This window comes from Elephantulus edwardii, unplaced genomic scaffold (assembly GCF_000299155.1).
Source record: "Elephantulus edwardii isolate Elephantulus edwardi_28Jun2011 unplaced genomic scaffold, EleEdw1.0 scaffold00132, whole genome shotgun sequence".
Lineage (NCBI taxonomy): Eukaryota > Metazoa > Chordata > Mammalia > Macroscelidea > Macroscelididae > Elephantulus > Elephantulus edwardii.
Window position 1 is genome coordinate 3,902,809 of NW_006399882.1, and position 13,234 is coordinate 3,916,042.

General features: G+C 43.4%; 1 protein-coding gene across 1 annotated transcript in view; it reads right to left on the bottom strand.

The window, feature by feature from the left end:
• LOC102865561 (cadherin-related family member 3-like) overlaps positions 1-13,085 on the bottom strand; it is a 147,932-nt gene extending 134,847 nt beyond the window's left edge. Inside the window, exon 1 of the mRNA XM_006893867.1 lies at positions 12,939-13,085. Within this exon, the coding sequence (XP_006893929.1) occupies positions 12,939-13,085 (147 nt within the window). The remainder of the gene's footprint in view (positions 1-12,938) is intronic.
• Positions 13,086-13,234: the final 149 nt, after the last annotated feature.

The window sequence follows — 13,234 nt, forward strand, 5'->3', positions numbered from 1 at the left end:
AGTGGCCTCCCTTTTTACCCTGTTGGAGAAGTTTTTGGATGTGCATAGGGATTTGAGTCTTAGAAGATCCCATTCATCTACGTTATCTTCTCCTGGTTGTAGGTAATAATAATAATTTTTAAAATGGGGGAAATGTTTGCAGGCAAAAGTCTAACATTATGAAAAACAAATATATTAATTATATTTGACCCCAAAGAAAACAGTGATTGAAGTGGTATGTGGTAACTGTTTATTCAGAGTGTTTTCTTTTTTTTTTTTTTTTTTTTTACGTGAGTGTACCATCAAATCTGATCTTACTGGTATAGGAGGAGATTGTCCTTCCTTTCCGAGCAGAGCATCTGGTGGATTTGAACCGTGCGCCTCTGGGATTGTAGTTGCAGCTCCTTACTACTAGGCCACCAGAGCTCCCCCAGAGTGTTTTCTAATATGAAGAACTGTGATCTTTAACAGGTTTTTTCATTTTCTCTCCTCTTTCTCTAAGCAACTATCCAAGTTGACGTGGTGGAAGCAGAAACAGAAGAGATAAGCCATGGTAATACAGTGCTCCGGGCCAGGAGAACCACCAGAAGGTTATCTGTAACCTCCCTTCCTTCAGGGCTGCAAAAGGTAAAACCCTTCTAGTAAGCCTGTCTCTAAAGAGTTAACTTTGTTGTGTATGAACCACCAAGTCGGAAGCGACTCATAGCTGATTCCCTAGCATGTTTTTGAGTCAGTAAATTGTACAGGAGGAGATTGCCCATCTTTCTCCCACAGAGCAGATAGTAGCTTTGAACTACGTGACTTGGAGTCATTGTGACTCATAATGATTTTGAGTCATGATGACCCCTTGTGACAAAGTGGGACTACCCCACTGGATTTCCTAGGTTTCATTTTTTTTTCAAATGCAAGATTGATTGTCTGCTCCTTCTCCAGTCTAGCCACTGGGAGGGACTGAACTACTGACCTTTCAGTTAGCAAGCAAATGCTTAGTCTTTGTACTATTGGAGCTCCAGAATCCTTAGAGATTTCATGGAAATCAAGTTCTTTCACCTGCAAAGTCACTCATAATAAATCCTTTAAAGCTGCTGCTTCGTTCACTTCTCCAGCAATGAGGGTGTGGAACCACACTTTCCAGGTCAGATTCCACTCCAGTGAGCACTAGTCTGGCTCCAACATTTGGGGAACAATTATTAGACTGTCAAGTTAGTGGATTAGCAACGTAGCCTATTCATGCACACTATGTCCTTGGAGAAGGATACCGTTCTTGATAAACAAGAGAGCCAGCGACAACGAGCAAGCCCTTGAGTGGGGTGGGTTGGCACAATGGCTGCCACAGGGGGCTCAAATGCAGTGGTGGTTGTAGGCTTGAGGCAGAACTTGTCGTTAGGTGCCTTTAAGCCAAATAAGATTCACAGCAGCCCTATGAACAACAGATCTGAACCCCGACCTATCCTCTGCCATCAACACCTCTGACACATTTGGGCCCATTGCTACAGTCTCTGTATCAGTCCAGCTAGAGAATCTTCCTCTCTTTTGCTGTCCCTCCACCTTTTCAAGCACGGTATCCCTTTCCAGGGAACAGCCTCTCCTAGCAACATATCCAAAATAAATGAGACAATGCTTTGTCTTCTTTGCCTCCAGCGAACACTCTGGCTGTATCTTCTTCAAGACATATCCGTTTGGTCTTTTTGCAATCCATGGGTCAGTGTGCTTCTCCAACACCACAGCTCAAAGACATCAATTCTTCCTCTGCCATCCTTCTTCATTGTCCAGCTCCCAGATGTATAGCAAATTATTGAAAAGACCATGGCCTGAATTAGGAGCACCTTAGTTCTCAAACTGTTATCATAGAGCAGGGGCAGGACTAAGGCAGCATTTTTTCCTGTGTATATATATCGAGTCACCATGAATTGGAACCTATGTGATGGCATCTAACAACAAAATCCATGTTGCATGGATAAGAACTCACTAGGCCAGTGACAGTCTGTAAATTTTTCTACAAAGATACACGTATACACTTTCCAGTGAGAGATTCAGCCATGTATGGCTATTGAGAGTGGAATGTGGGCAACATTGCTGAGGAAATGAGGTCTTCATTTTTAAAAAAATTTAAATAACCACATGGAGAGCAGTCCAGAATTCTCCATACCGAAGTTTTGCTTCTCTGTAAGTGTGCAAATTCGAGTTTAAATTACCCAGACATTTTGGGGTTTTGTGGGGCTTTCCCCCCCCCATGTAGGTAGAATCCTCTCTACTGGAGCACCACTTGTAATCTTAAAACCCTGCACCCCATGATAGTTAGGGTTGAGGGATAGATGGGACCCCAGAAAGATGAATAAAGCTGAATTGTGAGGACTCACTGGAAGCCTCTGGAAGTCTCTGGAAACCTCTGGAAGCTGGGAGAGGGCCTGGACCCAGGCAAGTTCACATTGAAGTTTAACGGCACTAATGCCACTCAATGGTGTTAATACTCTGGGGAAAGGTAGGCACGTGGAGGTTCCTGCGGCAAGAACTTGAAAACAGAAAGCTAGGAGTGTCCCAGGGATGAGCAATGGGACTGGGCCCAGCAGGCACTTTGGTGAGAATTACAAGCTTGGTAGTAACAGGTACTATCTTTAGGCTGAGTCTGTATCAAACAGAAACACCTCAAAGCTGCTCTCAAACCTATGAAGGCAGGAACTTGAACTGATGTGTCTGGATCAGAACCAGTTCTCCCAGGTCTGTTTGAGTTCTTGCCCCTTACAAAGCAGAATTTCCATCCTACAGTGATATGGTTGGTGTCCTGGCCATCTCCACTCTCTACCATCTCACTTTCCTGGTTCTCAAAGCTTGCACCTCCTTTGTTGCTTTCCCAAATTACCAGGCTCTTTTCACTCCACTTTCCCAGCAACCCGAAGCCCTTCATTGCCTCTAGATGCTGGTCAGTCTTGACTTTACCTGTCACAAATTCTGTGGAGGCAACTACCCAGATTCCATTTTAAAATAAAATCCTGAAATCTTGAACTACTTTATTATCATTCTGTAAATATAACATTTACTCTAAGTTTATATATTCCTGGTCCTAACCTAAATGTTTTAAAAATAGCAACTCAGATAATCCTTATTAATAGCCTTGGTAATCCTGATGAATAGCCTTGATAGGTAGCAACACTATCCATTTCTTAAAATTCATTTCTTTTCTTTTATTTCCCCCCCCCCCACACACACACACCCATTGTGTGTCATCAGGTCAGATCCAACTAGCACAAGAGGATATTGCCCCGGATTCAAACCACATGCCTTAGGGATTTTAGCACAGCTTCTTGCCACAAGGCTGCCAGAGCTCCCCTGATATCCTTATTTTAGAGTGCCACTGGTAAATGAAGTGATTTTCCCCAAATGAATGGTAGGCTTTGGCTTCCACCCTAGGAACACTTAACCCTACAATTCTAGGTGTCCAGTTGTGCTAAATACTGGACTGTGCTCTGTGGTAGCCAAAAGTCATGAGTGACTATTAATTAAAACTGTACTTTAAAAAAGTTAATTCCTCAGGACGGAGCTCTAGTGCCTTAGTGCCAGCACAAAAGTACACGCTTTAGATCCACAAGCTGTTTTATGGGAGAGAAATGGGCATTCTCCTCCTATGAGATTAACTGCCTCTGAAAACCCACTGGAGGGTCTGCAAGGGATTGATTCCAACTCAATGATAACTGATACTCACCAACTAAAAAACATATTCCCCAGGAAAATTAGCTACATCCCAAGTGTTCACTAATTACATTGGACAGACTGTCGAGTTGGTCCTGACTCATAATGTTGTTTTGTGTTTCTCCACAAAACCTCCGTGTGTTTCTCAGCATGTAAATTGAACAAGGGTAGGTTTTCCATATTTCTCTTGTGGAGTGGCTGGTGGTTTCTAACCAGCAGAGAAGCATAGCCTCTCGGTCAGCAGCATAACTCTATGAATTACACCACCAGAGTTTCCTACGTGTCACCTCATGTCTATGATATTGGACAGCATAGATCTAAGATAGCCCCACCCTCACAGCTGTTGTATTGAAAAGGACTGTTTAGAGCATCACTTTTAGAGTGTACCAATATTCATTTTCAATTTTTTTCTTTATATGTTGTTGTTATGTGCTGTCGAGTCAGAACTGATCCATAGTTGACCCTGAGGTGGGTTTTCAGAGGAAGTTAATGAAATGGGAGGAGATTGTCCATCCTCCCATGGAGAAGCTGGATGGATTGGAACCTCGTGCCTTGGGGATTGCAGCACAGCTTTATACCACTAGGCCACCAGAGCTCCCTCCTTTATGCAAGATTTTATTGTGGCTCCCTATTTTGTGTCTCCAGGAAAGTTTTAGGGTTAGGAGCTAAGAGAAATACAATGGACATGATAAAACTTCTGTGGAACTAACGTTATAATAACTTTGTTATTGTTGTTATGTGTCATAAGGTCACCTATGACTCATAGAGACCCTATTTATATTAGCTTTAAATTTTCCCCTATTCTGAGCCAGCTTCACTGACTTACACATCTACCCTTATTACCCCAATTACTGTGTCAATCCAGCTCATCTGGTGTTCCTCCCCTGCGCTATCCTATCCCTCCACCCCTGCAAATATGATGTCCTTCTCCAAGGACTAATCCATCCTGGCTATGTGTTCAAAAGTATGCGTGATAGAACTTCAAAATCCTAGCCTCCAATGGGAAACTTGGTCTCACGCTCTCCAAGCCAGACCTATTTGTTCTCGTTTGTCATGATATGGTTAATACTCTTCTCCAGCATTACAACTCAAAGACATCAATTCTTCTTCTGCCATCCTTGGTCATTGTCCAGCTCTCTGATGCACAGCAAGTAATTGCAAAGACCATGGCCTACATCTGGTGCACCTTAGTCTCTAGACTGACATCATTACTCTTTAGGATTTTGAGCAGTCCCTCACAGCAGACTTACCCAATGCAATTTGTCTTTTGATTTCCTGACTGCTGGTGCCAAGAGTGTTGATTGTGGATCAGAGCAAGCTGAAATTGTTAACAACCTCAATCTCTTCTCCATCTATTATGGTGCAGCTCAATGACAAGAATCTTTGTTTTCTTGATGTTGCGCTTCAATCCAAACTGAAGACTACTGTCGTTGACTTTCTGCAGCAAGTACTTAATGTCCTCCTCAGTTTGGGTAAGCAAGGTTTTGTCATATGCATTTTCAGGTTGCTGATGAATCTTCCTCCAATGCTGATGTCACATTCCTCCTCATAAAGCCTAGCATCCTGAATGGTCTGTTCCACATAAATATCAAAAAGGTATGGAGACATGATGCATCCCTGACGCATTCCTTTCCCAATTTTGAACCACGTGGTGTTTCCTGGCTATTCTGAAGACTGCTTCCCAGTCCGAGTGTAGTTTTCACATGGGCACAATCCGGTGTTCTGGGATTCCCATTCTTCTCAACTTTAGCCACAATTTGTTGTGATCCACACATGTTGTATAGTCAATAAAACACAGATGGACATTCCTCTGGTACACTTTCCTTTTGGCCAAAGTCCATCTGACATTGGTGATAATGTCACTGGTGATAATGTCTCTAGTGCCACAGCCTCTTCTAAATCCAGCCTGTATCTCTGGTAGTTCTCTGTTGATGTACTATTCCAGTCATTTTAAAAAATAATCTTCAGTAGTATTTTGCTTGCATATGATATTGTTCTATAATTTCCACACTCTGTCAGGTTCACCTTCTTTTGGAATGGGAATAAAAATGGATCTCTTCCAGTCAGTTGACCAAGTAGTCATCTTCCAGTTTTCTTGGCACAACCTGGTGAGCACATACAGGGCAATATCTGTTTGTTGAAATGTGTCACTTGATGGTGGTGGTGTTTTTATATGCCATCGAGACACCTGTGACTCATAGTGACACTATGTTCAATAGCCCTAAACCCTGCTCTATCCTGTGCCAATCTTACTGTCTCTGATACACTTACTCCCCCCATTACCACAGTGACGTAATCAATCCATCTCATCGAGGGTCTTCCTCCACCCTCCCAAGCATGATGTCCCTCTCCAAAGACGGTTCCTGCCTTACAGTATGTCCAAAGTACGTCAGACAAAGCTTCAGAATCCTTGCCTCCAAGGAGCAGCCTGGCTTCACCACCTCTAGGATGGACTTGTTTGTTCTCCTAGCAGTCAATTGGTGTAGGAAAGATAAATCTCGAATTGTCGATCAGTGGGTTAAAAATAATTGTTTGAATAAATGGTGCCAAGATAAGTGGGCATCGGGGTGTGTGTGTGTTTGTAAACCCTATTTGATCTTTATCTCATACAATACATAAAAATTAATTGATTGGATTACAAAACTAAATGGGAAAGGTAAAATATTAAAATTTTTTGAGGAGTACATTAAGAATATCTTCATAAGTTCAGGACAGAAAAAAACTTAAGGCTGCAAAAAAGCAACAACATCAAGGCACAGATACAGAAATCTGGCTAGATTAGGAATTTCTGCTCATCAAAAGAGCAAAGGTTGCCAGTTGGCTGATTCTAGTCCATAGAAGGCTTATTAAGCAAAGGGCTCTGAATAGTCTAAAAAACATAATTGAATTATCACACAATTTCTACAATTATTCTAAAAGGATAATCAACCATTTGAACCACAATGTCCACATCTTAAAACCAAAGAAAACCATTTTATTTTAAAATGGATCAGAGTAGAAGGTTCTGAGCAGAAAAGGAGAAAAACATGGAACAAAACTAAAGAATCATAAAAATGACCAGGCCTATGGCCACTGGTGGGACCCCCGAGATCATGACCTTTAATCACTCTTCAAGCCTAGAACTATACTCAAGCTTGTGGTTCTCTTTCCATTCAAATGCACGGGCCTATCAATACACTTAGTACCACAATCAGGAGATCAAGAGATGCATTGCACTTGGAAAGTCTGCAGTCAGAGACCACTCCAAATTACTGAGGAGCAATGATGTCAGTCTGAGGACTAAGGTGCGCCTGAATTCAAACCATGATCTTTTCAGTCACTTGCTATGCATCTGAGAGCCAGACAGTAAAGAAGGATGGAAGAAGAATTGATGCTTTTGAACTGTGACGTTGGAGAAGAATGCTGAATATCCTATGGACTGCCCAAAGAACAGATATGATATGTCTTGGAGAAGGTGCAGCCAGAGTGCTCCTTGGAGGCAAAGCACATACTGAGAGCATGTTGCTAGGATAGGTTCTTCCTTGGAGAAGGAAATAATGGTTGAAAGGTGAAGAAAAGGAATCAAGAAAAGGAAGACCTTCAAGTGGCTTGACCCAGTCACTGTAGCAGTGGGCTGGATTATGCCAGAGACTGTGAGGATGGCACAAAGTAGGACAGAGTCCAGATCTGTTGTTCATAGGGTCGCTAGGAGTTGAACTTGACTTGACAGCACCTAACGACATCAGATGAAACGGGAGCTTGGGTGGCCTAATGGGTAGAGCATTGCATTGTTAACCACAAAGTGGTGCTCCCTCTGGCAGTCTGAATTCCAGTAGCTCTGTGGATCATCTCCTCTCAGGCAATTTATAGCCTCTGAAAAACTCTCTGGAGGATCAGCTATGAGTCAGTTCCGTCTCCATGGCAATGAGTGACTGGCTGATAAGGTACTCGCTCATTAGAACAAGCAGCCATAGATGATCAACAGGACAGCTGATCTTGACAGTTTGCCTAAAGATCAAGTTCAGAAGTCAGGAAGGAGGCCAGAAGGACTGAGGGAAATGAGCTTCACAGGGAGGACTTAGGAAGACGTGGTAACAATGTGAATATTATAATCGACACCATAAAACAAAATGTGTGTGAATGGTTGAATGAAAAACCAATCTTCTCTGTTACCTTTCACTCAAATAATAATAAAAAATTAATAGATATTTTAGTTACCCACATTTAAAAATGAGGACATTTCAAATAAAACTCTGGATTACCCTCTTTATTTTGGAAAGTTGTTGTTGTTGATTGCCTTCAAGCCGAGCACGGCTCATAGCAACCCTATGAACAAAAGGCCTGAAGCCTCTCTACAACTACCGACATTTATCAAAGTTCATAGATTCCAGAGGCATTTTGTTTAGGAAATGGATGCCACTCCTGCTTCCAAACCTGTCATAGTACGTAATTATGTGCCATTGAGTCACCTGTGATGCATAGAGATCCTATGTACAGCATCTCTAAACCCTTCTCTGTCCTGAACCAGACTCACTAATTCTGACACACAACCCCCCCCCCCCCATCGCCCATTACTGTGTCAATCTATCTCATCCAGGCTCTTCCTCTTCTGCATCATCCATCCACTCTTCCATGCATGATGTCCTTCTCCAAGGACCGGTCTCTCCTGGCCATGCGCCCAGAGTAAGTTAAGGAGGAGCTTCAAAATCCTAGCCTCCAAGGAGAGATTTGGTTTCACCCTTTCCAAGACACACTGATTTGTTTTCTTGGCAGTCCATGGTATGTTCAAGATTGTTCTCTAGCACCACAACTCAAAGACATCTATCCACGTCTCCCTGTAACAGTAACAGGGACTAGGTACAGGCTTCCTCCCTGTAAGCAGGCCTGTCTTCTCCTGCCCTCACAGGGTTTTTGGTGGTCCTGCCTGACCTGACCCTTCTGGGCATTTAACTTTAGAATAGTTAATTTGACAAACACACAGAGAAATGTATAGTCACCAGATGTGGTTAGTAGGAACACTAACACTTAGCAGAAATGAGTACCAGTTTCTGAGGGAAAAGAAGAGGGATTGTGTTTCAAATGGATTAGGGAACAGGTGACTTGAGGCAGGACAAGCTGGCAGGGCTGAGGGGTGGTACTTCATAAACTGCTTCTTTAGGGGAAAGGTAAGACCCAGAGATGATGCCACATCCTCCTTTGTATCGCTCTCCCAATAGCTCTCTTGCTCACTGGGTTCACTTTTCCTTCCTCTTGTATTAAGCACAAGAGGAAGGAAAAGTGAACCGAATGAGAGTAAAATAGGTGTGTTGTCCAATGGCTATGAACTATGAATGATTTCCAATGGCAACACTATCAGTATAGGTACTTGTAACCAGCAAGGCAGGGGCTGTGGGAGAAGTATCAGGTATGGGGTGGAAAGAGCCCAGAGCTTCCTTTTTATATTGGGAGACTTGTCTGCCATGAAAATAAGGAAACCTGCTGAACAGAGCCCAAATTAACGACTAGATAATGAGCTTTCTGGGGCACTGGTCCACAACAGCCCCACACTCCACTGTGCTCAGCAGCTTACAGAAGCAATTTCATCTTCCCCTTACGAATGACCTGTTTTTTTCCTGACACTGTATATTCTCTCAGAATCAGACAATCTCATTTCCCTGCATCCTATAGATCTCTTCAAAGAGAGCTCTGCGCACAAAGCAGACACATGGGGCGTGGAGAATAAAACGAATATAGTCTCCAACCCAAATTTGTCGCGTGGTGAATGTTCCATTTATAAGAGAACATCCCAGGGGTGAGAATTTTTAAAGCATCGTCACAAGAATACTGCAGGCTCTTCCTAATCTAACGTCTTTTTGCATTTTTCTGATAGGTTCCATATTCATCTAAAAAGAGACCACACTTTCCAGCTTTAAAAAAAAAGAAACGTAGCATGGAAAACATGCTCCGAAAATCGGATTTGACAGTAGGAAAGCTTCAAATGCAGGTAGTGGACAATGGCTTTTACTTTTGTGTTTCAGGAGCACTAGAGGTATATAGCCTTAGCAGAACACACAGTCCTGCTCAACATCATGATGGGTGATGAAGTTAATGATCAGCATTAGGAAAGAACACTAGCAGGGGGGCATTCTGAGGCTGGAGGATGGCTAAGGGCACCTAGATGATGCTGGCTATCTAATAAATATTAAGCCAACTCAATGAAAATGAAGGCAGGCACATCGGCTTCTTTTGAGAAATGAGATCATCTATGCCTCTGGGTGGTAAATGTATGCTTTCAAGCTCTGTTTACTATGACTTGAATTAGAATACTTCAGGATTTGCAAAAGCTTTACCAATCCCTGAACTCATCTCTCAGGAAAGACAAGCCCCCCTTTGGTTTTGACAAGGCTTCTCAACATGTGGCTTCATTTCTATGTCACAGGTGGATGATCTCACAGAAACAGTGACTGATAAATCCATGAAGCTGTTGGCCCAAAGGCACGCTGAGCTTCAGCACTGTGAGTTTCTAGGGGACGAGATTCTTCAGTCCTCTAAGCAGTTCCAGAGGATATCCAAGAGGACCATGAGGAAGTATAAACTGAAACATGTGTGTTTCCCATGTACCTGCTGTTGCTTCCGGTTTTGTTCCTGACTGTTTTAAAATTATTTCTGTAAGGATTCTGATCAACTGATACATGATGGTACTAACTCTTTCTAGTAAATTAAGTAATAAGAAGTATATTTTTTAGAATATTTTGCCAGTCGTTGCTGTTATACATCAAGTCACCTGTGACCCATAGCGAACTTATGTACAGCAGCTCTGAACCCTGACCTCTCCTGAGCCAGTCTCACTTACTCTGACACATCAACCTCCATCTCCCTCGTCACTGTATCAATCCATCTCATCCAGGATCTTTCTCTCCTGCGCTGTGCCTTCACCCTTCTGAGCGTGATGTCCTTCTCCAAGGACCAGTCTCTCCTGACTACGTGCTCAAAGTATGTGAGATTGAGCTTCAAATTCCTAGCATCAAAGTAGAAACTTGGTTTCACCTTCTCAAAGACAGACAGACCTATTTGTTTTCTTGGAAGTTTATGGTACTATTTTAAAAAAAAATCCTTATTAAAAAAAATAGCCCTCAAAAAAAATCCTTTTTGAAAATCTGACTTTTCAATACAAGTAAATTTTAGGGTTTTGATTCATTTAGAAAAAACGGACCCCAGAGACATTTACTAAGGCATAACAATTCTGCAAAGAAATTTATCTTATGATCTGCCAGAAGGAATTAGAGGAAGCAATTAAAGGTATTATGATACTTTTGATGTAACTACTACCGAGCTAATTTTAAACTTTTATTTTTAAAGTAAAAATTATCTATGCTAGTTAAAATTATAAAAACCCAACATCATTAAGGTATGAATCATGAAAAGTGTCATGTCTCCAAAATAGTATAAATGTATTAATATGGAACCTAAGGTGTGTTAAATGTGCAATTCAGTATCTAGAAAATATTACAAGTGATTTAGCCTCTACTTTTAAGATCATGAAATCCTGTATGTAAAATAATTTTTATAGATTTATCTTAAACAATTTATTTTATTGATCAATTTTTCTATTGAAAATAACTCCTAAAGAACAAGAGAGAGAGAAATATAACAATAAAAAATACTAACTATATTCCTCAAGACTTAAGGAAAGAGCTATGCAAAGGAAAACATAACGATGATTTTATCTAAATTCAGTGGTCCTTACTATCTTCCCAGAATAATGAATACATACACAACATTTCAAACATAATTCCACCGTTCTTTTTTTTTTTTTTTTACTGGGAAAAGCATATTGGGGGTACAAGGAGGTGAGGGTTGGGGGCAGAAGGGTGAGGATGGGCCAGGATGCGGTTGCAGAGCTGCACAGTTTGGTCGGTGGGGGGAGCAGGTGAAGGAAATGATGAGGGTCCAGTGGGGACCAGATGCTACAGAGGAATAACAAGCATTTTCCAATAGTAATTAAACCAACTGTCTTATTGATTTGGGAATTGGATGCCGACTCTCTGGCTTCTTCATGCTGAATAGGGAGGGGTGTAGATGTAAAAGGGGGAAGGGAGGACGCTTTATCACCTTACTGGTGGTCTTGGGTTACAGCTGCTTGCCTTCTTGCTCTGTTAGAAGATATTTTCCTGTCATTTCCTCCCCTCTGGACTGCAAAGTGGTTTCCCAGGTGGGACCAGTGGGGATGGCTGGTTGAACCCAGAGGCTCCATCTTCCTTTGCTTCCTTAGCTGTCAGTTGTATTTCCTTTTTGTCACTGGCACTGGGTTCAGGGTCAATTCTAGAGTAAAACTCAGAGTTAAGGTTACCTATAGGAAAGGGAGCAAACCTAGAGAGAACAAACTTGTGAGTTACAAATAGAAGGGCTTTGAGGGTATTGCTCTCACGTTTACTGGGGGTGAGGGTGGCAGAAGGTGGCCTAGATAACATTCTCTGGATACCCTAGGCATTCTTTTTTTAAATTTTCTTCTCCTTCCCCACCCAGAGGTCAGATGGCACAATCTGGGGACTGAGGAGCTCATCCTGAGGGCCGCGACGGCTCGCCCCGAGCCGGGGGCCGAGGGCAGCCCGCCCCAGGCAGAGGGCCGCAATGGCTCGCCCCGAGTCGGGGGCCGAGGGCAGCCCGCCCTGGGCAGAGGGCCGCGATGGCAACACCCCAAGCCGGGGGCTGAGGGCAGCCCATCCCGAGCAGGGCAACACCCCCCCAGGAGCTGGCTGGTATACTCCCCCTCCAATTGCCCCTACCCCAGTCTGGTCCCCTCACCTGACTGAGGACTCTGTGGTCAGGGATAGTGCTTCCAATTCCAGCACTGCCCCTTTACACCCCCCCCACCAATAAGTGGTCATACTATATTTTGAAGTAGGTGTCACTGCCCTCCCCCTTTATATATGATAAAGGGAACCTGAGAATTGTGAACAGACTGCCCCCAGGTCTAACCATCTTTTGGCAGAAGCATTCAACAGAACAAAATATGTGGTGCATTTAGGATGTCGTCCTCTTGTGCATGCTGCCACTGTTAAGGTCATCAGACTCACAGTGACTTTCAGCAATCCGTTGCATAGGTAATCGTCCTCTTTGGCCTGTCCAATGCATAGGTAATTGTCCTCTTTGGCCTTTCCAATGCATAGGTAATTGTCCTCTTTGGCCTTTCCAATGCATAGGTAATCGTCCTTTTTGGCCTTTCCAATGAATAGGTAATCGTCTTCTTTGGCCTGTCCAAGGAAACCCAAACCTGCAGATGGTGGGCATGTATCCCATCCCCCACCTCCTACGCAGGCAGCCAGCGGGGTGCGCCCCCCCCCCAGCGCGGGCAGCTGTTGGGGACGCACCTCCCCACCCCGCCGCACGGGCACTTGGAGGGTGTGCGGCCCCTCTTGTGTGAGCAGCCGGAGGGTGCCCGCTTCCCCCACAGCTGCCATCCTGGCTCCAAGAATTCTCTCCAGTACAAGACCACCTTGCGGCAGTGTGGTGGCTTCGCTGTATCAGTCTTGAGGAGGGCCGGTGCCCAGCATCCATCCTGGGTGAGGGAATCCATTCGTTCAGGCTGTGGAAGTCTCATGGAGCTGCA